Source organism: Scatophagus argus, chromosome 8 (assembly GCF_020382885.2).
Source record: "Scatophagus argus isolate fScaArg1 chromosome 8, fScaArg1.pri, whole genome shotgun sequence".
NCBI classification, from domain to species: Eukaryota; Metazoa; Chordata; class Actinopteri; family Scatophagidae; genus Scatophagus; species Scatophagus argus.
The window spans coordinates 14,014,757-14,038,496 of NC_058500.1; the positions used below are offsets into that span (position 1 = coordinate 14,014,757).

Below are 23,740 nucleotides of genomic sequence, written 5' to 3' on the forward strand. Positions count from 1 at the left end.
CAATTAACTTTCTTTGGCAGCTGTATGAAATCGTCTGTGAAATGAAAAAAGAACAAGTTTGTAATCATTAAATAAATCCGCTATAGACCTGCTGAAGTGATATTTGGCGGTAGGGTCTCGAACATATATTGAGGACGGGAGCATGTAGGAGGAGGCAACCGCCAGGTGTTTGCTGGTTTTCATGCTCCAGGGAGGGCGAAATTCCTTCAGCAGTGTTTATTCAGAAAACCCGTGTGTGCTGCTGTCTACAGCTGATGCAGTCTGTCAGTGCAGTGCGCCACAAAGACGCACTGCACAGACCCACCTTAAGTCTGCGGTGGCTCTGATATTTCGACCGCAGAGCATTTTTTTCCCCTTCTACTCCCTCATAGCCCTCAGACGAGGTTCGCTGCTACGTCTCAGTCACGTGGCTCCCCCTCAGTGAAGGCTTTGCTCTCTGCGGCTCCTCAGCGCAGCCAGCGATGTTGGTTCTGAAATGTGAGATGCAACTAAGAGGGACTCGCTCATAGAGGGCAAAGTTATGGCACGGTCATCATCGGAGAAAAAGGTCCCGCAGCAAATTCTCTCTGCCAAAAAGTCCCTCAAGGGTGACGCGCACGGCTTTCTGGGACGCACAACTCCGGAGCGAGAAAACCCCAGATTACGCGTCAAATTAAACTGAATGGAAATTGGGAGAGGAGTGTGACGAGGACTGAGCGAGATTTAAGGTATGCGTTTCTTTTCTTTTCTTTTGTTTTTTTTTGAACATATAGGTTTCAAACACGTTCATCGTTTTAAAATATGAGATGAACGGACAAAAAAAACATTTTATTTGGGTTAATTGGTTTTCTTTATTGATGGGATGTTTATCAACACACTTTCCAACCTGATAAATAAAATTATACTCTTAACTTATCCTTTGCGACCCTCCCGAGTCACATTTGTCTTCAATTGCGTCAGTGTGGATTTATGCCTCTGGCAGATGTTGAAGTGTGACAGTGTGTCTGACTTCACGCATCTTGCCTTTCTTGCCTTTCCAGCGGTGTCAAGTTGAATGAAAGGCACGATGCAACAGGCCTGTGAAGAGAAGATAACTAGTTCACAGCTGCACACGGTGAGACCTCCCTGTTTTCTTCCCCTCAGTAATATGTTTTTTTGTTTGTTTTTTTGCTTATGCCTGCGTGGACTAAGCCAAAAGCTTTCGACGAAACGCCCTGCATTTACTACATAATCTCGCAGCTCCTCAGGCCTGATGATTGACTTTCCTCAGAGCTCGACGCTGTGGTCTTGTGAAATCGCTTTACCTTCAGAGGTGAAATAGTCAGGCAAATAGAAACAAGTTAAACACACACACACACACATACACGAGAAAATACAATTTTCCAGTAACTGAACATTATAGTAATTAGTGTAAACACTGTTTTCCTTCACTTTTTGTCAGTGTTGTAGAGCCACACAGAAATGCAAATTCTTGCAAAACAAAGTAATCTCATCAGCTATCAATGCATAATCTGCTCAGAAGTGGGTTATTGGCAGGGTTGGAACATGCCCAAAATCCTGATATTTTTACTCGGTAAGTAAATGAGTATCTCTTCGTTGAGCCTTTCTCACCTCACAAAACCAGCCTGATAAGATTAAAGTGGTCATTTGGTCACTTCTGCTGAGCACCCAGAGTCTGAACAGGACTTCTTATCTCCAATAATCACCGCGTGAGTAAACTTTAACTTTCTGCAAGCAGGCTCAAAATGTTCAAAAAGCTTTTACAGGCTAAATGTGAAGTTAATAACACTGCAGAGGGAGATCTATTATTTCACCAACTATTGCTCTGTGGTCATGTTGTATACAACAGATTATTCTTAAACTGTCCTTTTTCAGATTTTCACACATTTTTTTTAAGTGTTGGAGAGAAATGAGTAAATATTTTGAGTGCAGGATCTTTATTTGACCCAGTTTCTGTACAATTTGCTTGCTCTATTTTGAAGCTGATTTACTTGTCTTGGCCCTAAGCACTTTTAGATGGCCTATTTAGGATGTCAAATTGTGATTAAGTGTTGTTTTTGCTGTGGTTAGCAGATTTTTAAAGTGACAGCTCAAGTCTTTAAACTGAAAAGAGATTCAGTGAGCAGTATATCGGCGTCACTGAACGCCCTTATGTCAGTCACACCTTGGATTCTTGTGCTAGTTTGAATACATGTTTGTCATGCTGTACTCTCAACTAAAGCAAAACATACATTAACAGGACAAAGCTTCTAACCTTCTAAAGCTGAAGAAACTGTGGGGTAGGTTTCACAGCTGTGGACGAAAAGGGAGTGTCTGCTAGTTTCTGCAGGTGTGGATGTAGGGAGAGCTCAGAAGTCAGGCGCTAAGTGACATCTGGCTAACTTGATTTCTGGGGGAAGCAAAATGCAAAATTAATGTTCTTAAGCTGTACTGCTGACTGAAGCAGAATGGCATCCCAGCCAACTCATCTTTTGATGACCAAATATGTTAACAATTCATGCAATCGATCTCTTGTAAATGTCTTATCAAATATCACATTATCCTTATGTAATAAACAATTTAAGTAGTAATAGTAAATAGTAGTTAGTAAAGTCACCACTTTAAACAGGTTGATAATTACAGAGTGTTACACATTAATGTAGGTTAAGCTCAGGTGCATGGAATACAATATGAGGCAATTTACTGTGAAAGACTCGTGCAATAAAGGTTTTAGAGAAGAACTATTAATTGAATTGACACGAAATTTTGATCATGCACCAGTGATGTTCAAAGGATATGACATCATGACTTTGATGATCCTGTGACTTTACTTCTGGCAACACCAGCAGGTCAAAGTCATCTTGTGAAATTTCTCAACATCTGAGATGAATTGGCGAGAGGTTTTGCACAACTACTAAAGGTTCCTAGATGATGAATCTTAATAATTTTAGTGACTTTTCAGTTCCACCAGAGGTTGAACATTGAGGGTTAGAGTGAAGTGTCTCGGTAATGACTGGATGGGTTGAATTCTGAATATTGTTATTACAGAATACTGCTATCCAGTATCCACCTGTTGTTTGGAGAATACTACTAATGTTCCTACTCTCAGGTTTAAGACCTTTGAGCGTGGACCTGCATTGATTTTAATCTTTCTTTCCCCCATGTAGGACACATGCCGTTTGTTATGCCACTGCTCACTGTTCACTTCTCATTGCAGGTTTAATGGTAATCTTGATGCAGTCATAGTTACAAGTGCTCTTCAACCAATCTGAGGATGACGTACGGAGAATAGGACTCCTCAGTGTATTCGTCACCTGCAGAGCCTTCAGGCATTCTACCAAATCAGAATCAGAGGTAACTCACCAAGCTGGTTTTATGTTAAAAACCCCATCAGTTGGATGCTGTGGGGTTTTTACTTAACTAATATTTTTTCATGAAATGTTCACACCCAGTCTGTCGCCTTTGAGAAAACATTACCTATACACATCAGACCAGCTGAAGAACAATGTATAAACTCTGACTGACTGACAAGCAAGCCTGTCTGAAATTTAGCCACACTGCATAAGTAGTTATGAGTGTTTTCTGTTGATGTTTTGTTATACTTTCGCCGTTGTTAATAAAAAACTGGTCTTTCTAATGGCCATTACTTTCTAGTTCCGCAGTTCCAAAGTTCCATTCAAACATTATCGTGAGGCATTATTGTCAGCAGGGGCAACAAATACAAAGATTTGCTTTCGGTAAAATGTCACATAGCAGCCAAAATTGACAATAAGATCTATACAGGTTCATTGGCTAGACCTGCAACTTGACAACCCTGATCCCCAATGCTTAATGCTTTCAGTTGTCACAACTTTTGTGTGTGTGTGTGTGGTGTACATTGGAATCACAGGAAATGACAACTACAGAACCCAAAACATGACACGGTGAACTGTGATTTTAATTGTTATAGTCTGACAAGGGTTCTGGAGAATAGAAGGCTTTGAGCTCACTGTAGTTACTGTAGACATCTTCCCTCATTTCTGCCTACAGTCAAGAGATTGATTTGAATGTCATAGTCATAGAAGAGGGGAGATAATTCACAATCCTTTTGATGTCTAGAACAAAACTTCCATATTTCTCTTCCACTGGGACTTGTACTGTTGTTGAGTTGTTGAGCAGTAGAGGACAGTAGGCTGAAATGATGGATAATTAAAAATGATGGATAATTAAAACTTGATTTTTTTTTCTCTGGTTCATTCCTTTCAAAATTTTATTTCATAAACATTCATAAAACCGGTCTTTTGAATGTGAATTGTTTCAGCTCGTATCACATGAAAATTAAATGGAAATTGCAAGTACAAGTACAAGTACAGGCTCTCCCAGGCTTGATTTTTTTTTTATTTTTTTTTTTTTTTATTTTTTTGAATGTCATCAATTCTTCTAAACTAGTCAGCAATATGAATTTGTCTAAAATGTGACAATTGCAGGACAAACTTTAACGGATTTCAATCAAGCAGGTTTCCATGTTCACATAATTTGTGTGTCTTTGGACCAGTCTTTCTGGAGTTGGTAGAAAATAAGGAGTAGTCTGTTCAGGCAAGTTTGCAACTGTTCAAATAATGGCCATAATGTGCTGGTATTCTTTTCATGGTATCTTCTGTTGTTGTAAATCACAAATATTGTCCAGGAGATGAGGCTTCTTTGACACATTACGGTATGAAAGTTAACTCTTCTCTGCAGAATGAATTTAACACTGAGTGAGGGATTCAAAGGCAGTGAAACCACACATTGTACCTATGCAGAGGACAAACTGTAGCAGTAACACTGTGTGTGAAACATCGGCCCCCGTTGAATTATTTTAATATTAATGTTTAAGTGGTGTTAATATTGAGGTTTACTGTTGAGCAGCTTCTGCTTAACCCTTTAGAATTTTTAATATTGAATTAGGCATTTTGGCTGCAAACTTCTCTGCTGCGCTTTCTCGTGGCTGTTTTTCTCCTTTCTCCTTGACTGTTTTGAGTTCAGCTTGGATACAGTCATGTCCAGGTGAACACTGAGATTCAAAACAAAGATTTAAAAACTGCCATCACACCTAAACTGATGGAACAGGTTGAAGAATTACAGGCAAACTCAACAGCTACATTTAAACTTGGAGGTTTGTAGCGTAACGTGAATTGTCTTAATTGACTGAAGGCTCACTATAACATATTTCTGTGTAATGTCCATTCAGATTGGGTTGTTATGTTATGTTACGTTAAAAGTTTGATTATATCCAGGGTGTACTTCCAGGCTCAAATAAATGTTTCCGATATGGGAACTTTAAATTTAAAACTTACCAGACTCAGATCATTATGTTTTATGTTTAGAATAGTTCACACTTTCCCATTTGATCATCTAACATTATCAAATGAAAGGGAGGTGACATGTAATTTTCTTTGATGAGTAACTTTAAATGTAAACAGAGACCTTTGTTACTTTACGAGAAAACAGCTCAAGATCCCTTTTAGACTTTTTGTTTTCACTTTGTCCAATCCTGACTTTCAGAAGGTGGAGGTGAAAAGGTTTGTTACAAGTGTCTATTTGGTTATTCTGAGACCTTTTCTCCATGAGAAATACTTTTTAAATTTAGACTGGCAGCACAATGTAAAAACTGGAAAGAGAAACTCCCTCCAGACATGTGCAGTAACATGGTGTTAATACCACACTACAAAGCATTGGTCCTCCAATCCCCCATTGCTGAAAATCCTCAGACCCTCAGCACATTCACAAACATGCACTCAAGCACACTTTGAGGACAACTTGTGAACAGCACATGGGGGGAAATACTTTTGTCGCAGTACACTGGCCCAATTCATTCCCATTTTAATCCGCTCTGTGCTCTCAGCCTAATTTGGTCTCGGCTTCTTATACATGACTGAGTTAGTGATGCAGGCTACAAAGGACTGGTGGTAAACACAGGTTTACTACGCCCTTATCTTCTACTTTGTTCAAGGTCACTTTAGCTGCATTTCCACCAAGTCATCTAGTTCAGTTCATTATACATTTATTATGTTTCATTGACAAAGGTTGTGGATGGTACCGATAGAAGAGGTAAAATGTAAAGACTAACAGGAGCTATGGACATCCCATCAGGTGCAAAAACTAATATGAAGCTACAGAAGTGAATAGCTGCCACTTTAACAGCAGAATGAGACATCACCATAGTAGACATCACAGAGATGATGTCATTGATCATCTGTCTGAACATCATTAATCATCATAGCTTGCACCTTAAAAAGTCCTCAGCTAACTGCTCTTTGCCACTTTCTTTGCTTGACCATTCCCAGTTGACTTAGCCCCTCTGTCCCATTATAACCAGTCTGCTTCTCTGTCCCACTGTGGTCCTCAAAGTTTTCAAACATTTTGAGTTGAAAGAGGTTGACTGTAGTGGCTGAAATAACAGCAGGAAGGCCCATGACTAAAGCAAGAAGTTCCTCAGCAGTGCAGATATAGAACCACTGGAGGATCTATCCTGAGCATTTTGTGAGTGCACAACAGGCTGAAGCAGCCACAGCAGTAACCTGCTAACCCAAGCTTAGTACTAGCCACGTCAACTAACTTTACGCCATCAGTTGCTTGGTGCTCCTTCATTGTGTTGTATTGCGTTGCTTTGTACTGCACTGCACTGCGTTGCATTGTGCTTCATTGTGCTACATTGCGCTACATTGTTTTATTGAAGAATTTAGCAATTTTATGGAAAGTTTCCTTAAACTGGGCATCTTCCTTTTTCTTCTTCTCAAATTCACTCAAATGCTCATTCAAATAGTCCATATTGGTAACGACTGGACTGATGGTAACTCAAATTGCTATGTTATTTGATTTAACAGCATGAAAAGGTCAAAGGTCAAGGTGGAGGAGTCATGGGTGATAATAAATATTGACAAATATAGATATTTAAGTCTCTTGGTCTTTAGTGGTCCAAAAAGGGTTCGGTACCCTGGAGAAGGGAAATAAATCGAAAAAGGCCAAAAAAGGTTACACAGACAAACTCAAGCATTTCCTGCTTTGGTGCAGTCTTCCTAGTCGGAGTTTAATATTCAGCTTTACCCTGTGAATTTGTCAGCCAATAGAAATAATGCATGCATTATTTGGAAATACAGTGTACCATCAACTTTGTTATATAAAATCTTACAGAGCGTTGCTGTCTCACATTTCTTATGCAGTTTAATGGAGATAATAGAATAGATAACAGATAATGAAGACATAAAGACAAATCAATAAATTTCACATCACGTAGGTTTCTTGCAAATTCTCATTTGATAAAGCAGCTTGGTTTTTTTTTATTTTTTTTTTGCATAATGCACCTTCAGAGATACACATGATCCATCCTGATATAAAACCAGCTAAACCCGTCTATCCAAAAAGTGAAGCCGTTGATGAATCTGTACCTTTGCCCTTATGTCATTGTTAGCAAAATTGTTCAGCTACTCTGAGGGCAACTCAGGAGAGTCAGAGATTAAATCTTTGGGGCAAGTAATAAGCAGAGAATAGTGAAGCAAGAATGGTAAAATAACAGTGACAGGATGGTAAAATGCAGATGTTAAGTACACATGATGTATGTATGTACAGTAAAGAGATGAGTTTGCTTATTGCCATGACCAGTGCTGTTAAAGTCAACAAACTGTTTGCCTTCTGGCCCCACCCTTTCATCCAGCTGTGAGCTCTGTTTCTCCATGGTTGCTCGTGGAGAGCTGCAGAAGTTTTAATTTTGACTTGACACTTGTTACACATTGACTCGTGTTTGTCTAGAAGTTGTGCTTCATCAGAAATGATTCCAAAGTATTCTTTTTGTGCATGTTTGCCAGTGTTGTAAGCTCATGCATGAATACACCAAAACTTATATGTTTCTTTTTCATAACAATAATTTAATATCTGCTGACACAAGTCATGGGTCGATCCTTTTGAAGTGCGTTCCAAGAAGGTCTCAAGGTGATTCAGTGTTGCCTTGGGGAGACAAGTGAAACTGCAGCGAGGCTGGCTGGCACCACAGACATGAATAGGTTGCTCGTGAATCCCCTCACAACAGGAGCACAAGTTCATTTCACAAAGCTGCAGTCTTACAGCTTAGGTCTTAACTTCGTGAGTTACACATACACCATATGGAATCAACACACGTGTGCATACGCATGCACACCAGAACATAATGCATGACAAAAAAACATTTAAAGAAACATTTAACGATCAAATGCGCTCAGTAATCCATTATCACCCCTGTTGACCCCCTCTGCCATGTGTCAGTACACACATCAAACTGGGTTATTTTAGAAACCATCAGTTTATTTATTGTAACTTAAAACCTGGTTATTCTGATCTCTATAGTAACATAACTTGAAAAAAAACAGAAAAAAGCTTATGGATCTTGAAGCTTGAAGCTTAAAGGACACCTTATTTGCAAATTTAAAGGTACCCAGTAATTTCTCAAAACAAAGAAAATCATGTTTGCTTCCATTGTATCTTTAGAAAAATATTTTTTAAAGATTAGAAATCTACGTAGTTTATATCCTTGATTACTTTCCTACCTTTGTTCAAGCTTTGCTGTATGTTACTGACATGTTACAGCCATCACCTGTGGAATAGTATGAAACAGTTTGCCAGACTAGCTGGTTGAAACAGCAGCATTTCTCTTGGAGAGACTGGATTTTTTTTTCACCGTTAATGCACTTAACTGGTTTTACAAGATTGTGTGTGCATGACTAAAAATTAAAAACAGGCCAAGTGCTGTTGTAACACCAGGTAATGAAAGGAAATGCCATAATGTATAGTCCATGTCTCCAAAAGATTCAATTACAAATCTGAGTAAAACATCAACTCGAATTATTTGTAGCAGATCAAAAATATTTTTCAGGCTGTGTGCTTGAAAGCTATTCAAAAGTCAATTCCTAGAGGCAGGTTTATTGACCTATCTGGTTAACCTTGCAAAACCAAACTCAGATCATTTTACTGCAAAGAGTTATCCGGATAACCGCTTCCTGGAACAGGCCTCCAGGTTTCTCGGTCCACAAATTAAAATATCACAAAGCAAAAACATCATGTTAAAACATCTTTGAGGTAGACATGATTAAATAGTTATACTTGCTGCGACATAGACAAACTTAATATAAACACTGTTGAGACATGCAGTCCAGTGCAGTAGTTGTAATAGGAGCAAAAGAGGTGGAAATGTAACCAGGTTTAGCTGCAGAGTAACTGGCCTGTTATACAGCCCAATGACTTAACAAGTTAAAACAGCATCACCGTCTACTCTCAGTTATCCTCAAAGGATCATTCTGTGCCATGACACAGTGATAACAGATCAACGTCAAACATCAGTGGTCATTTTGAATGCTTTCAAATTATTTTTGGTTGACACATCTCTGTAAATTTTCTTGAAGAAAAATCACAGTAATGAGGAAGAAATTTAAATTAAAATTAAAATTTTAAATAATTGAGCCTTTTTTTTTATCTTGCACTTCAAAAACTTTGCTGCTGCTGCTGCTGCTTTGCTGCTGCTTTTACGTCAAAACAAAGAGATGAAGACTAGCAGAAAGAATACAAATTAGTCAAAGGTCTTAAGTACACATTGGTGACTGTGTTAGCAACTTTGCAGTGGCTTTAATTTTTTTTACAACGAACCCTGAGCATTGCCTTAACATGCTGTGCCTATAATAACCATATTCATATTCGCATTACCTGCATTTTAGAATATGTTTGAACTGACACGATAAAGGCTTCTGGATTTTTAAGTGACTGAGGTTTTCATTTAATTTCCCACAGTGAAACCAAGACAGCCATGAACCTGTTCAGGAAGGATGCCATGACCACTAAGAAGGAGAAAGAAAAAGAGATCCAGTATGAGGACCCTCCCGATGGTGGTTGGGGCTGGATGGTGGTGCTGCATTGTTTCCTGGTATGTCTACCTCAGTTGTTTGTGATCCCTCATCTCTAAAACAGACATATTTTGAACAGCACTGGTTTCCCCAACCACTGGTGATGGTCAAATGCAGACTAATTGTGTGCAGTGATGTGGTTACTGCTTTTTTTTTTTTTTTTAACAACTTGTCAACAGTTGTTGATTTAATATTTCCACAGTCTGTTTCACTGAGCTCTTACTGTAACAAGAACACCAATTAAGCCTGAAAAAATGAAACTAATTTATCTCTGATTTATCACTGCTCTCTTTTTCCCATTATTTGTGTGCATAAATGTGTGTGTGCACGCACGCGCGTGGATGTGCGCATGCAGGTAAATGTCCTGGTGATGGGAACACTGAAGAGCTTTGGGATCTTCTTTGTGGCATTTCAAGATGAGTTTGGAGGCTCAGCTGAGAGCATCAGCTGGATTGGTTCCATCATGTCTAGTCTGCGTCTGTCTGGAGGTTTGTACAGAGAAAACCCATCTCTGTCTCTGTGTTGAGTCTATAGGCTGGATATAGACAATCATAACTCATAAGTTTTTCTTGTGTAATTATGCCCTTTGTCCCTCATGTCTCAGATAAATTTGTAAGAATGAAAATTACTTTGACACTCATATAATTTCTTGACTGCTGCATAATTTTTGCCGTAATTTTTGCCAAAGGTTAGCGTACTTGTCTGCCGTGTTTGGTATCAAAGTGCCGCCATAAATTTGGCACTGACACTGCCTTGTTACAAAGGAGACATACCAGCTTGTCTCCATTAGGCACAAATGTGTATTCAGTTTTCTATCTGTTGTTAAATTTCCTTCCTTTTGCATCAACTAGGCTAGCCTGCTACAATTAACATTACTAGCTACAACCACTTGGAGTGCCACTGATGGAAATGGCTGTGTAATATTGAGACATTATCAAAGGTATACTTACATCTAGCCGCTAGACAATTTCAGTGTGCAGATAGCAAAATCAGGATTCATTCTGGGACATGCAGTTTATAAACACTGTACTTTCATAATGCACCATACAATTGCATTGCACAAATTATATAATTTACAAGTTCTCACATAAAAGGACGCATAAAACGAGGCTGGATTTGGCCCATTTGACATATGATGTTGATGAACAGTAGAAAATGGAAAATAAGATTTTATGTCCATACTTCTTCTCCTGTAGCACCCATTGCCTCTGTGGCCTGTGCCAAACTAGGATCCAGAGTGACTTCCATCACTGGGGCAGTCCTGGTTAGTGGAGGCTTCCTGATGAGTATTTTTGCTAGCAGTGTGGTGTTCCTCTACATCAGCATGGGAGTGATAGTTGGTGAGTAGAGATCTGTGGTAAGAAAATACCTCAATGAGACTCACACCTGCTGTGTCCCAGATGACTCTAAAACCACAAAGCTAAACCGAAGTCATTACTGCAGAAGCACATTTATTTGAGGTCATCGGCTGTGAATGAATGTTATCTCTTGTCTGCCCACATTCCTAGAAAAGTATTTGATAATGATAACCTACTTTGCTGCTCTTAGGAATGGGTTTTGCACTACTATACCAGTCCTTCTCAGTGGTCACAGCACTGTACTTCCGAAAGAGGCTCGCGACAGCATATGCGATTGGGCGTTCTGGGATGGGTTTGACCTTTGCCCTTGCTCCGTTCACTCAGTTGCTTCTGGACCAGTATGCTTGGCAAGGTAGTTAATAAGCAGGCAGAATAATTTCTTTGATTGGTGCACATCGTATCATATGGAATAGAGAACAAATGTAGCACATAAACGTTGACATTTTGGGTCCTGAGATCTCTTTGTCCCCTACAGGGGCAATGCTGATTCTTGGTGGTCTCATGCTGAATCTGGTGGCCTCTGGGATGCTTCTCCGTCCCATCAATGTGAAACCTCCAGTGTCAAACCCTACCTCTTCTCCCATCCAAAAGAGCCCTGCTGTTTCTCTCAAGAACTCCTCAGAGAAGGAATACTCTAAGAGTTGCTTGAATGGCTCCTCTCACTTATCCAATGGCATCTCCAAATCAGACTCATTCCCATCCCCTCCTGCTGCCCCTCAAAGGGACACTGAGAACTTGGGGGGGCAATGTACTCAGGGACTCAAGGACCAGTCAGTGAACCCTGAATTGAGCAGACTGGTCCCCAATGGTGTGAATGGTCATGAGCCCCATCATGACTCAAGTGAGTGTAAATCTACAACTCCAGACAGCTCAGCGGAACCCAGTGGTAGCATGAATGGGTCCACCATTGTTGGATTTCCCTCACATGCCAGTATGTCAAGTGAGGTGACCATCAAAAAAGCCAAAGCACTGGATTTCTCCCTGCTAAAGGATCCCTTCTTTTGCATCTACACTTGGTCCTTGGTCTTCAGCCAGCTGGCCTACTTCATCCCCTATTTCCACCTATCTGCCCGTGCCAGGACCCTGGGCATTGATGCCATGGATGCGTCTTTTATCATCTCTGTGGCAGGTGAGGAACACATTGCCCAATAATTCCCACTATATGTTCCATTTTAAATGAATAGTTTGACATTTTGGAAAATGCACAAAAGTTAGATTAGAAACAGGTGGAAACAGTTAGGCTGAGCCTGTTTAAAACTATCAAACTTCACCTACCAACACCTTTACAGTCCACTACTAAAATGTTTTATATGGTTCTTAATATGAAAAAAAAAATGGTAGAAAATAACACTCTGTGGTTTCACTTATTCATGATGGCTGTAGGTGACACCATATTTCATCAAGAGGAGTGGTTGCATTAGTACAAGAAATCCCTACTTTAACCTCACAGACAACAAGACCCCAAATAAGTGTATTTCCCAAAATATCACGCTTTCTATAATAAAGCAAATAAAGCATCTCATAGTTAAATTAGACTCTTATCCCATTCTATCCAATGGAAAAATAATTTTTTTTAATGTTTCTAATGTGTCACATTTGTCCGAGACATACTGATACTCCCCTTCTGGGTACCTCTGTTAGGAACAGTATTTCTCCTGACCTCCAGACCAAATGCTGCCATGCCATTGTTCTGACAGCCATTATTCTAAAAACCCCAATAGAATTTCCCTCCAGGGATTAATAAAGGAATTCTGAATAGTCCCAAAAAAGTCCTGTTGGACCAAACTGCATTTCTCCAGCAGCCTGTTATTATGAAAACAAAACCCGTTGCCCCAAAGGGCTATTGATCACGAAATATAGTCAAATAATAAGTACGATACACATGTGACTGAATACACTGTTGATTGCTGCACTTCGTCTTTGAATGTGGATTGCAGCAGGGATTCCACAGTGGCTGAGATAGGAGGAGGGAGGTCCAGGTTTCTTTAAGACTGGGTTTAAGAAGAAATGCAAAAAAGTCCTCAGTCAACTCCTAGGCATTAATTATTTGTGAGCTGCTCAGTCTCTGCAGTCTTATGTAATGAATGTGCTTACATAAAAGCTGAACTTTGGTCCACTGGCCAGAGCGGGTGAGTTCAGCAATATGCCATTGATGAGGCCAATCCATATGAACAGAAAACAGCAGTAACAATTTGTCCATCGACCGCATATGCGTGTATTTCTTTTAAGCGTGCTTGGTCAGGCTTTGTGAATAATTCAGATGTCCCAGATAGGGTTGTGCATTTATGTGTTACATGCTTCTGTTCTGACATCCATCCCTTGGTAATCAGTCTTCACAGATACATATTGCACCACCTTTGATAAAAGCTGTCTTTTAGATAAGAATAATGACAATGAAATGGTCTGAAACACATCTATTATCACTTTAGGATGTAATAAATGGAGAGATTGTTGGAGATGCTCCAATCAAGTGCTGACTTGTAAAGCATTTTTCACATTTTTAAGTCGCATCTCTAAAATGCAAAAAAAATAAATAAATAAATAAATAAAATAAAATAAATTTCAATTGTGCATCTGTACTCTGACTTTGAGAACACGTTTTTTAGGCAGCCTGAAGGACTATTTCAGTGAGGCATGGTATGGAGATAGCCTGGAAAAAATGTGTTTCCTTTGTGAGTATTGGTGTGCAATAGTAGCTGGACGCAACTACTGCTGGAGAAAATTTAATGATAGAGGCCTCAAGGTAACCGTGTGGCCTGCAAAAGAAACACAGCTGGGTTGATAACATTCATGGATTGAGCCAAAACGAAGAAGGGGGTCAAGTCACTGCTGCATAAAATTACACACAGAACACTAAGATTAACTAACAACTATACTTTACGGGAAATTAAACCACTGCAGAGCTTAAACCAATCTCTGCAATGTTTCTATGGAAAGAAAAAAGTGAGAATATAGGTGTCTGAATTTCCCCTGATGGTCAGTGTACGTCTGAACTTTGTGCCAGCAATCAGTGCCAGTGAGCAGCAAGACTGGCAGTTTCTTTTGTCTCAGACACGTTTGTTCTGTCACATTCTCTGGTCATGTGCACTGCAATGAGAGAGAACGAGAGGCAGAGCTACGAAGACGGGGTGCCACCCACGCCACAAAGCCACCATGCCAGTGTCCCGCTGTCCCTCTTTCCCCGACCCAGCACTTGTCATAGAGGCCCATTGACTCGGCTGAGGGAGGGAGGCCGCTATCATCCGGGTCCATCTGTTCATCAACCCCCAGTCACCAGCACTGGAGCTAACTGAAGTCGCTAAGCAACAGCTAACTGTGTAAATTTGGCTGGCGTGGTGACAAGAGGGGCTCCCAATTTTTGTTTGAGCCCAGCTCTAAAGTGGTTGATACTTTGCGGCGGAGCACTCAAGCGGCAATACATACAAAAGAGGAGGCAAGACAAGCCAACTGCAACCTCAGAGAAGCTGGGAAAACCAACATACTTTAGTGTAGTGACAAAATATCCATCTTAGGGAAAGGCAAACCCTCCACACTCTGCACATGCCCAGAGGTATGCATATATACCTTTTATACCTGTCAGCACTATGGAGAGAAATGAACAGAACTAATGATGTCCCTGATGCAGCTGGCTTAAAGTGCTACTTGGAGAGGCCAAATTTAAACTGTATTGTGCTGAGTTTGAACAGGAACAGCTGCAGGCCTGGACCAACCTGCTGAGGCTAAAACACACAAACAAACTCACAGCTCGTCTGTATGCAAGCAGGGGACACCCCAGGACTCTGTCTTGGGTCGCTAGAGGAGGACACATAAACACAGCACAGCTGCCTCATGTCATCTTTCTAACCTCAGAGGAGAGAAATGCTCCAGATTCTGTTATGTAAGGAAAGCAGGGATGCTCACCGATGAGGCTTTCATTTGTCATTCATTCATTGGAGCTTCATTCAAGAGTAAAGTTGATATTAATTGATATTATTGACTGACATTATTTACTAAATCCACATGTTAATTTATGCAGATTGATGTAAACTTTATTCGCAATAATAAATGCACAGGCTTTACTTACTTACACATACTGTATGTGCCTGAGTGGCTGCAGCCTGTGTGGTTGTGATGCAAAGGTCGGACAATTCTGATCTGCATAGAACCAGTTTGTTCCATTGATCAGTGCCTCAGCACTGCCTGCTTGTAGCTATTCCTGCATCAGTCGATACACCACTGCAGTTTCCGCACCACCTATCACATTCCAGTCGGCCTCAGCAGAGAGCAGCACATAATCTGCCCAGTCATCATACCTGGCTGGAGCAAATAATCAATCAGATGGGATGGAGCGCATAACGAATTGTTTCCCTGTGTGTGTTGCCTGTGTCAACAGATGGGTGTGAAGCCAACTTCCACTGGAAACATTCTCATTTCGAAGAACATGAACAACAGGGACTTTAAATAGACTTGTCTGGTCTCAACATGCTTTGCTGACTCCACCCTCACATACACCCACACAGACACACACAAACATGCAGTGTATGACACATGCAAATAGATGCACGCCACCACTCCCTAATGTAATTTCAATGGAACCTGATGTGGTACACACCCGGATGTCTGCATATCACTGAAGCTTAATGCCTTACTAGATTATCTTAACTGCACTATGCAGTTCTTCTAGGAACGTATCTGCATGTAATTTTGGTTAAAAATGTATGTGGAGCATAAAGGTCAGGTTCACCTAAATTACAACAAGATCAAGGATCTGTAGTCACACTAATGGCTCCTACTTAGGCACAGCAATGCTTTGAGCTAAATGCTAACATTACCATGCTCATCCTTAGCAAGTATAATGTGCACCATCTTAGTTAAGTTAGCTCGTAAATACTGAGTACAGCAGAGGCTGATGTGACCCCATTAGTTTTGCAGCTGTTGAGCCATGAACCACAATTGAACAGGTTAAAATTTTGACCTGACACTAGAGGAAGTTAAGGGATCACAAAAGTTATTACGAGCCATCCTGAGAGGGACGTGTGTGTCAGGATGTCACCAAATTTATTAGGATTCACCATCTGGGAACCTCTATGATGTAACAATCTTCCCCTTACTGCGTATTTTATTATATGTGATCCCCAGTCTGTCTCTCTTCTCTTATTCTTATCCTTCTTTTAAGACTTCTTTTACTGTATTTAACTAGGATAATCCACTCACTATCAGCATTACTTTCTAATGAGTCAATTAAAGCATAAAAATACTATAGTATCACAAACCTGTGTCTTATTTTAATCTAACTTTTGCCACTATTATTTCTCATCTGCCCATTTATAAGCTTCACCTGTCCAACTCTTTTGCAGGTATCACAGAGACCATTGCCCAGCTGGCCTCAGGCTGGGTGACAGACAGGAATCTGTTCCATAAATACCACTACCACAAGGCCTACCTGATCCTCTGTGGCCTCGTTAACCTGCTCTCCCCACTTGCAACTTCCTACATCCTGCTGATGGTTTATGCTGTCTTCTTTGCCATCTTCTGTGGTGGATACATGGCTCTGCTGCTGCCTGTTCTAGTAAGGACACCACGTTATCTGAACACGCCTGTTAATTTGTACTATTATGAGTAAGGTTGTAATTTACAGGTCCCGTAGTTGAGTAGAATTTCCTAGAAAATAACTGATAATAATGACAAATGGATTAATTCCATTGAGCTGCTAGCATATTTAATAGTCCTTTGTTTAGTTCACAGCAGGTGAGCTGACTTTGACTTTCTTACCATATTATCAGCCTGTAATTCATTTACCACGTAAGAACCCCCACAGTAACCCCTACTCTGGTGAATTCACAGTCACTTTGTGTGTGAAGAATTTTGCACCATGTAAAAGTGACTTCATTACATCATCGTGCTACACACTGAAAGTGAAAAGTATCCTTGAAGCATCCCAATTGGTTGATGTTTCCAGTGCCTTTAATGGATGGTGCAACATGTTAAGTCAGCAAATATGGAGTATCATGAGGTCATATCACACCTTAAAACAAACATGAGGCATGAGACTTCATTTGGCAATAGTATGCACTCAAAAGCTAGCATATAGCTTTCAGCATGAATGTTGACTGTGATCAGATCACTTTTTGTGACAGAATCTGTCAGCCCAGTTTTCTTCTTCAGTCAGATAAAAAACATTATTAATACTCTTCACATCTTGCAAACATACTGTCGTTTCACTGAGTTTGAAATTCCAATTAAGAACTATCTTATTATTATCATATTATCGTATTATCTCAGTGATTTTATTCGCTCGTATTGTGTTGACATGCATTGAGGTACAATCTACATTTCAAATGGAAAGAAAAGAACATTTAGAAATGTAAGCCTGGAACATGTTGTCTCTTCCAAAGCAGTGAAATAAACCTATATATTCCTATATTTATTTAATTATAACAGGTTTGTAAAGACAGAACCATTTTTGACTTAAGAATAAATTTAAGTGACTTTTGTGAATTTGGCTCAAATTTAAGTTAGAATTTTTAATTAAAGATTGAGCCAATGTGTTTAAATAATCAACATTTTTACCCGTTCCATCAACACACACTTTTTAAATTAGTTTTTAACTGGCAGGACGGGGATTAACAGACGGCGAATTACAAATGCTGTGCTCTGTTCAAGATCCTAACTCAGAGCACAGTTTCCACAGCACGCTGAAAATGTGTCTGAGACTTTTCCTTTGTAGTGCTGAGCACACACATAAGACTTTGAACAGTTACATGGAGAAAAATAATGTAATAAAAATAATATAAAAATAAAATCATACAAACTAAAGTCCCTATTATTGAATTTAAGGCAATGTTTTTCACATAATTTTTTTGACAACTGATCCATGATGTCGATCATTTTTTTTTAATTGTTGAATGGTTTCAGCTTCATGATGGCTCTTGTTTAAAATTCCTGTATGGTTTGGCAAGGAAGTCATGTAAAGTAATTTGTGCAGTGCTAAACTGTAGGCAAACGACAGCAGCTGCTGCCATGAGACTAAATCTGTTTTTCTGCTCTGCAGGTAGATCTTGTGGGGTCGGAGAAACTTAACAGCTCCATGGGCTTCTCCATGTTCTTTGTTGGCCTTGGCTGCCTCACAGGGCCTCCTTTGGCAGGTGAGTGAATCAAGTCATGGAAAACATTCAGGAGTCGGACATGTGCTAACCTACTTTTCCAAATGCATACAATAACAAGCACATACATATGCACTACATATGCATGGGAATGTAGCTGGGAATTTACTGTTAGAAAGAGATTTGTTACACGGAGGGCAAGGTGAAGTGTGTATGTAGGTTTCTGAACCTTCTTGTATGTGTGTGTCTGCGTGTGTGATCCCTCCCATTCACTCACTCCGCTTCAGAGTGAGTGAATGGGAGGGGATCAGTGAAGGGTTTGATAAGCATTCCTTATGAACATACACTTTTTGGGGGTTGTTGGAGCACATTTTTTCACGGGGCCCTGAATTCCTTGCTGTGCCTCCAAGTGTGTGTTTGCCTGAATGCGTGCCTGCAGTCACTATGGTGTGTGAAAACTGAAACACACAAGAGCAAAACAACCTATAGTTAGTGCCGCCCTCAATGCAGACTGGGATTTTGAGGTCGCTTTGACAAAAATGCATACAGGGGTTACTGGGTCAAATTTCATGCTGCCTACGAGTGAGTCAGTTCTAGCCCCTAGAATAACAGTGTTGTGTTCAGGGCTGGGTTTGACTCGCTTTGTTCAAGTGATGGCAGATCGCCTTTGCTGGCCTTAGAGAGCTGTTTCTAATTTGGTATGTGTTTATATTTCCTTGTTTTTTGTTAAATCAGGTTATCACAGATTCCTTCTAATAAACGGAGTGTATTCTAGGTCAGCTAAAAAAAAACAAAACAAAACAAACAAACAGTCAGTCATCTGCTTGGCACTTGAACTGCTGCTTGAACCAAACCAGTTTTCATCTAAAACATATGGAATAGTGAAACTCGCACAAATGCATGTCCCACCATGATTAATGCCTACATCGAGACGCACTTTTTTCTATGAGCATGTGAGGTAATTCCTGGAAAAATAACTCTTCTTGCTGTTCAAGGTGACATTTGGCCCCAGTTAAAGTAGGGGTTGGGGGTGGGGGGATCCCTTGAACCAATTGACATGGTCCCTGCACACTGTGCTGTGTTGGGCAATCCCCTTTGAGGAGCTTATGGATTTCGGGGGCTGAAACATGACTAATGGCCCCCTTTAGAGTTGTACGGAAATAGCGTGTGGCTCTGTTTACCATCTCTGCGGTTCAAGTAAGAGACTGATGTTAGGCAAACTATGGTCCCTACTTGAGACCGCAGGTTGTGATAACAATTCGTTTCTCTGCTCCATCTCTTCAGGATAGCAATTAACTGTCTGTTAATCTCCTCAGCAGCAGCAGCAGCTTTAATGTGGTCGTACCTGCTTGCCATCTTGGGTTGGGGGCTCTTGTCTCAGACCATTTTACTCAAGTGAAGTGAAATGTCAACATGGATCATGCAAAGAAAGCAAACACAGGAACACGGGAAGTTATGAATCGTCCACCGTATAGTTTACACTGAGGTCACGCGTGCGAAAAATGCGATCCCTCACTCGTGTAAAATATGTGTCTAATTTTTGGCACTAATAATAAGACAATCTTTGAAAAATTTGTTGTAACTAATTGCTCTATTTATAGTTAATTAATGGTTAGAACTCAATAAACATCAACCATAGGGAGTTTTCACAACCCGCAACTTTTAAACTGTCCTCATCCCACATGCATAGTGTGTGGGGTGTTTACAGCACAAACTCAGCTACAAGTCTGATTCATCATTGTGACAATTTGACAAAGCTGCCAAGAACCCAGGATACAAGCAGAGTGCAAGAAATGTGATAAATAAAACTATCATACACTCATATCATACAGCCGTGGCCTAGAGGTTGGAGAAGCGGCTTGTGATCGGAGGGTCACCGGTTCGATTCCCCCACTGGACGGGCAAGAAAAATTTGGGTGTGGTGGAGTGATTAATGTGATAAAATGCTTTCCCCCCCCACCCCCCCCTTCATTAGCCGGCTGATGTGCCCTTGAGCAAGGCACTTAACCCCCAATATGCTCCCTGGGCGCTTGATGCTGCCCACTGCTCCTGTGTGTGTTTCACTGCATGTAATTTGCCGGGTGTTGCATGTGTGTGTTCAACTAAGGATGGGTCAGATGCAGAAGACAAATTCAGTGTGTATGTAAATATATATATACTGTCAATAAAGCTGATTCTTCTTCTTCTTCTTCTTCTTACATGTAATTTCATCCCCATCTTTTTGTGCATTTCTCACTGAAAGTCCATGTATGCAGCTGGTTTCCTCAGCTTGTCTCTGTGTTAAATCTAAACGAAGTCATGCCAGTGTAAATGAAACTGACTCTTACAGCGCTCCTATGTTGTTTGCAGGGTTCCTGTACGACTACACTCAGACTTATGACTGTTCTTTCTACCTGGCTGGACTCTGCTATCTGCTCTCCTCTGTCTCCCTCTTCATGGAGCCGCTGGCTCAGCGCTGGAAGGCCAGGAACAAACTGACTCGGGACAAGAGAACAGAAAGCAGCTGTAGGACCAACGGCTGCTTCACCCCCGACCGCCTACAGAACGGCGCTGTGTAGGAATGAAACCCAGGGAAGGCCTTCGATCTTAAACCAGCATGCTCACAACCTGCCACAGGCCTGCATACCTTGGACCTAGGACTCCATCTTAAAGTTGGGACCCAAGTGACCCTTAATTTCAGCAGGAACATAACACCGGCCAAGAAGAAGGTTAACACCTGCCTGAGATGTCTAAGAACATCCGGTATTCTTGATGTTGGTGAATAAATGATTATGTTGAGCTTATAAAAAGCCAAAAGTTTAGTGTTCTGCAAAATATGTCACACCTGTTTTTGTTCTTATCAGAAATACATGCATCCAAACTAAAGATAATCCCTTGCACACATCATCCAGCACATTTTAATATGAGCAGCTTTTGATAATTTTTTTCCAATGCAAACAACAAAAGCGCACTCACCTTGCAGTGACTCTTCATTGCACTTAATATCGCCTGAAACTACGCTATGCAGTTCAGCTCCTCTCTTCATCCATTTCCATAAAGAAATTTGCTTTTCACCTGATTTCTCTGTAAGCTCTCACCTGCATCTATGAACCTGTACTCACTGATATGCACTTTGGGTCAAGTTGTAATTTTGCTGCATGACAAGACATGACCTTTAACTCCCAGATTGTTAAGAAAGATACTGAGCAACCACTCAGTTGCAGTTTGCTTCTATGTAGTCTGCTCCTCAAAGCCAAAAAGCAGCAGCTGCTTCAATAGTTCAACGGAGAAGAAAATGTATCTAACGGCCCAAAAAGTTTATTGTAGATAGTAACGCATGTGTCAGCATTTCAAGGTATAACTTGCTCGGTTTTGGTGATGCATGTTCATATTCTCATATTTATATCTTTATTATTAAAATTCTGGGTGTTTTCCTGCCCATTAACTATTTCAGCCCACTTTCACACAGACTCTGTATTCCAACTTCAAAATGTAGAGCTCATTTTGGAGCTTTAGGTGCTTCTGATCAGATTTTTGATCTTTCTTTCAGCCTTTTCCCTTTAGAGTGTTTATATGAGTTTCTTTTTCTTTTTAATCCATTCATAATCATTCGCACCCATATCAACATGCTACCCTTGGCACTTAAATTCAAATCTGTCATATTTTTTTTTCCTGGAATTGCAGTTGAAATTTCAAACCCCAACTGTGATCAGCACTTGCACATAACCTGATCCTTTTAACCTCTTTCACTGATTTCACGTCAGCTAACGCTTTCACACATTTTCACTGACATTCAACTGTTGTCACCAGTTACCTACCGATTGCCACTCAAGTGGCAGGCCATACACTTCAGCAATCTGTAGTACTTGTAGTACTAGTACCTAACTTGTCCACAGTTTAAACTGATATTTCAACATTCATTTGCAAATGAGAGATCAGCCGCTTTTACCTGTTTGCTTCTGATTGGGAACAAACTTGAAACTTAAATTTACATTCACTTTAACATCATTTTAACTGTAGCAGAGATGCCAACTCTTAAAGGAAGAATGCATGTTTGGTTGAGGTCTAAATACGTACTCCCAATTATTTTGATCACTGTTGAACTGGGCTGACAAGCTCCGTTCTGAGCTGACTGAGCTGACAAGCTCCACTGAATGACAGGAGTTTATCTGTGATTGCTTGTGATTCTGTGTCATTCTGTTGACCTTTTGTGTCTGCAAATCATTCAGCCAACCGTGTGACGTTGTTGTTGATGTTTTGCTGGTGTTGCCCATATAAATGTTGATCCATGGTGCCCCAACTGGACTGGTAGGAAACTGATGCCCAGCCTCTACAGTGCCTGCAGGCAGCCAATTAAAGGCATTGCAACTTATAACTACATTGTGTTTTTACATGGGAGTCTGTTGGTTGTTGATTTTTTTTTTTTTTTCTATAATAGAAGTTTTTGTGTTTTCACCAGTTTGCCTTATAAGGTACTTTTTTGTATCTTTACTAACTTCCCTGTGATGTCAGCCAAAGACACATTAGAAATCTACCTACAACTTGAAGCTTTTCATTACTTAAAAAATTTGTTTTGACAGCCTAGATAATTTGATTCGCTGTGACCACCTGTTCATTTATTCAGTCATTTCCATGTCTTAAGCTCAGAATCCAGTGGATATGTGTTTTGTTACACTGCCCTCTTGTGGCAGAGAAAGGCTTCTGCTCAAAGAACGCTGTCTCAATTAGTACCAAATTATTCCCCCTCAACTCACTTTCACAATACTGAGCAAGGCTCTTTGTCTTGTTTGAATAACGACAGTCATGCACAAAAGCTCTTTTGAGTTGCATTCACCACCAGTATGCTTTTGAGTTTGAGGACCACAGAATATTTTGTACCATGATAAGTCTTTTATGAAAAGTATTTCATGCTTTAAAAGTAGTTTTTGGTTTGGGATTACTTTTCTTGTTAGTTTTCTAGATATTTTAAGGAACTGTATGTATGGCAAATGTCTTAAAATTATTTTTATGTCTCTTTGGTAATGTCTCAGACACCACTGATAAGGAACTGTGTTCTGTCTGATGGAGTCTGATCTTATGTTTTTGCAGTGAACGTATCTATGGGCAACACACTGGTTTGTCACGACTCTGGCTCCTAGATTTGTGAACTGACTTAGAAAATATGCTTAACCAATCATAGATATCCTGTTCCAAGCACTTAAGAATTCATTTTAAGCCTTGTAACAGTGTGCAGTCAGCCTTAATAAAATGACATGTGGCTCAGATCTGTTCTTGTTTGATTCACACAACTCAGCAATAAATGCACTGATATCAGAACATCTGTTGCTCTGTGAAAAAAAAAAAAAAACATTCACAACTTGCAACTTTTTCAACATGTTTTATTGGCAAATTATTTATACAAGTTCATTTAAAGAAAATTATACAACTTTATATACTCATTTTTCAAGTACACCCCAAAATTACTAGATTTTCACTGGGC

At 40.1% G+C, this 23,740-nt stretch overlaps 1 protein-coding gene across 2 annotated transcripts; it reads left to right on the top strand.

The window, feature by feature from the left end:
- Positions 1–82: 82 nt before the first annotated feature.
- slc16a4 (solute carrier family 16 member 4) lies at positions 83–22,659 on the top strand. 2 transcript variants are annotated; one of them, XM_046395876.1, is made up of 11 exons: positions 83–707; positions 1,020–1,093; positions 3,176–3,312; positions 9,730–9,862; positions 10,198–10,330; positions 11,039–11,182; positions 11,391–11,552; positions 11,676–12,329; positions 16,537–16,748; positions 18,231–18,324; positions 20,632–22,659. In XM_046395876.1, the coding sequence occupies exons 4-11, from the start codon at positions 9,746–9,748 to the stop codon at positions 20,838–20,840; spliced, it is 1,725 nt and encodes a 574-aa protein (XP_046251832.1). In that variant the 5' UTR covers positions 83–707; positions 1,020–1,093; positions 3,176–3,312; positions 9,730–9,745; the 3' UTR covers positions 20,841–22,659. The 2 variants fall into 2 exon arrangements, with proteins under 2 accessions (XP_046251832.1, XP_046251831.1); XM_046395875.1 differs by lacking the exons at positions 83–707; positions 1,020–1,093 and adding an exon at positions 1,184–1,688.
- The last annotated feature ends 1,081 nt before the right edge of the window (positions 22,660–23,740 follow it).

Coding starts and splice junctions, on each gene's coding strand:
- slc16a4 (XM_046395876.1), top strand. CDS start 9,746: ATGAACCTGTTCAGGAAGGATGCCATGACCACTAAGAAGGAGAAAGAA. Junction 9,863..10,197: donor TGGTGCTGCATTGTTTCCTG/GTATGTCTACCT, acceptor GTGCGCATGCAG/GTAAATGTCCTGGTGATGGG. Junction 18,325..20,631: donor CACAGGGCCTCCTTTGGCAG/GTGAGTGAATCA, acceptor TGTTGTTTGCAG/GGTTCCTGTACGACTACACT.